Below are 2,160 nucleotides of genomic sequence, written 5' to 3' on the forward strand. Positions count from 1 at the left end.
GTAGACCAGGATGGTCTCGATCTCCTGACCTCGTGATCCGCCCATCTCAGCCTCCCAAAGTGCTGGGATTACAGGCTTGAGCCACTGCGCCCGGCCATCACCCTTCTTTACCTGGTTCACTCCTCCTGTCCTCCAGGTCTCAGCTCAGATGCCCCTTCCTCCAGGAAGTCCCCCCTGACTGCCCCCTACTCCCTAAGCTGGCACTGCTCTCTCTCGGTTCCCACACTCCCCTGAGCTCCCTTATTCCAGCCCCACCTACTCTGGGCCATCCCTGACGACTAATATATTTCCCCTGGACCTGGACTGGAAGCCTTGGGAGAAAGGGGTCCGAGGGCTGCCATGTCTCTGCTGGGTCCCAGTGGTGCCCAGGACTGGCCCTCAGTGACTGTGCAAGTAGACTGAGTGTCCCTTCCACCCCATCTGTTCCTTGCCTACAGGTGCCTGTGGGGCAGGAGGTGGAGGGCATGAACATCCTGGGCTTAGTAGTGTTTGCCATTGTCTTTGGTGTGGCACTGCGGAAGCTGGGGCCTGAGGGGGAGCTGCTTATCCACTTCTTCAACTCCTTCAATGAGGCCACCATGGTTCTGGTCTCCTGGATCATGTGGTAGGTGGTGGGAGAGGAGGCTGGGGTGGGTGTGGTTGGAGGGTCAGTCTGCTACCAGAGGCAGGTGTGGGGCATTCTGCGTGGGATGAGGCACCCTCTGTCACTCGTTGGAGCCGGATGGCCTGCATTTAAATCCAGCATTGACCATGCCCTGGCTATGTGATTTTAGGCAAGTGATTTTCCCTCTCTGCTTCAGTTTCCTCATCTATAAAACGGGAACGGCACTTTGGGAGGCCGAGGTGGGTGAATCATTTGAGATCAGGAGTTCAAAACCAGTCTGGACAACATGGTGAAACCCCGTCTCTACTAAAAATACAAAAAAATTAGCCAGGCATGGGGACATGCGCCTGTAATCCCAGTTACTCGGAGCCTGAGGTACAAGAATCACTGAAGCCTGGGAGGCGGAGGTTGCAGTAAGTGGAGATCATGCCACTGCCTGGGCGACAGAGGGAAACTCTGTCTCAAGAAGAAAAAAAAAAGTTAATACGGTACACGGAAGGTCTTAGGACAGTGCCTGGCTTATTGCGTGTCTACAGTAAATCCTAATAGCTAATATTTATTGGGCATTTTGCTTGTATAACTTCTGGACACTTCCCACTGGCCAGAACTTGGGTATCTAGCCTTCCCTCTCTGTACAAGTGGCTGGGAAAATATGCCTTTCTTCTGTGACTTACAAGAAGGAGCTGGGGAGGTACAAGCATGCACCACCATGCCCGGCTAATTCTGTATTTTTAGCAGAGACGGGGGTTTCTCCATGTTGGTCAGGCTAGTCTTGAACTCCCGACCTCAGGTGATCCACCCGCCTCAGCTTCCCAAAGTGCTGGGATTACAGGCGTGAGCCACCATGCCCAGCCTGCACAGAGACTTTTATTTCCGGGCTGCTCTACCTTTGAGGGGAAAAGAGAGTGTGAGGTTGGCACAGGGGCTTCAGGGGCCAGGCCTGGGAGTGGTGCTCACGCTGAAGCACACATGGCTGGGGCTTCTCCTGACCTCAGGAGAAGGCGGGAAGATGTGGGCAGGGTGCTGAGCCTCACGCCTGGCCACTGGGCCCGTGGAAGAGGCAACAAGCTGTCGCCTGTGTTACCGATCAGGTACGCCCCCGTGGGCATCATGTTCCTGGTGGCCGGCAAGATCGTGGAGATGGAGGACGTGGGTTTACTCTTTGCCCGCCTTGGCAAGTACATTCTGTGCTGCCTGCTGGGCCATGCCATCCATGGGCTCCTGGTACTGCCCCTCATCTACTTCCTCTTCACCCGTAAAAACCCCTACCGCTTTCTGTGGGGCATCGTGACACCGCTGGCCACTGCCTTTGGGACCTCCTCCAGGTACGGCCTTGGGGTGGGCTAGGGCGAGATGTTTAAGCTAAGCGGCATGGAGTGGATGAAATTTTCTGTGCCGGGGACATTGGATCTGGGTACAGGGGCCATACTTTAGGAGATCCTCATAAGGTCCTGGATTTATCCCCACCCTTAAAAAAATAGGAAACGATTGCCTTAGAGATTTATTCCCCCCTTTCTTTTTTTTTTTTTTTTTTTTTTGAGACGGAGTCTCACTCT

General features: G+C 54.3%; 1 protein-coding gene across 3 annotated transcripts in view; it reads left to right on the forward strand.

The window, feature by feature from the left end:
- Positions 1–2,160, forward strand: part of SLC1A5 (solute carrier family 1 (neutral amino acid transporter), member 5) — a 13,458-nt gene that overhangs the window by 6,270 nt on the left and 5,028 nt on the right. For all 3 annotated transcript variants that reach the window (XM_011962940.1, XM_011962943.1, XM_011962942.1), the window contains 2 exons: positions 438–604; positions 1,696–1,929. In XM_011962940.1, the coding sequence (XP_011818330.1) occupies positions 438–604; positions 1,696–1,929 (401 nt within the window). The remainder of the gene's footprint in view (positions 1–437; positions 605–1,695; positions 1,930–2,160) is intronic.

Source organism: Colobus angolensis, unplaced genomic scaffold, assembly GCF_000951035.1.
Source record: "Colobus angolensis palliatus isolate OR3802 unplaced genomic scaffold, Cang.pa_1.0 Scaffold60, whole genome shotgun sequence".
Taxonomy (NCBI): domain Eukaryota; kingdom Metazoa; phylum Chordata; class Mammalia; order Primates; family Cercopithecidae; genus Colobus; species Colobus angolensis.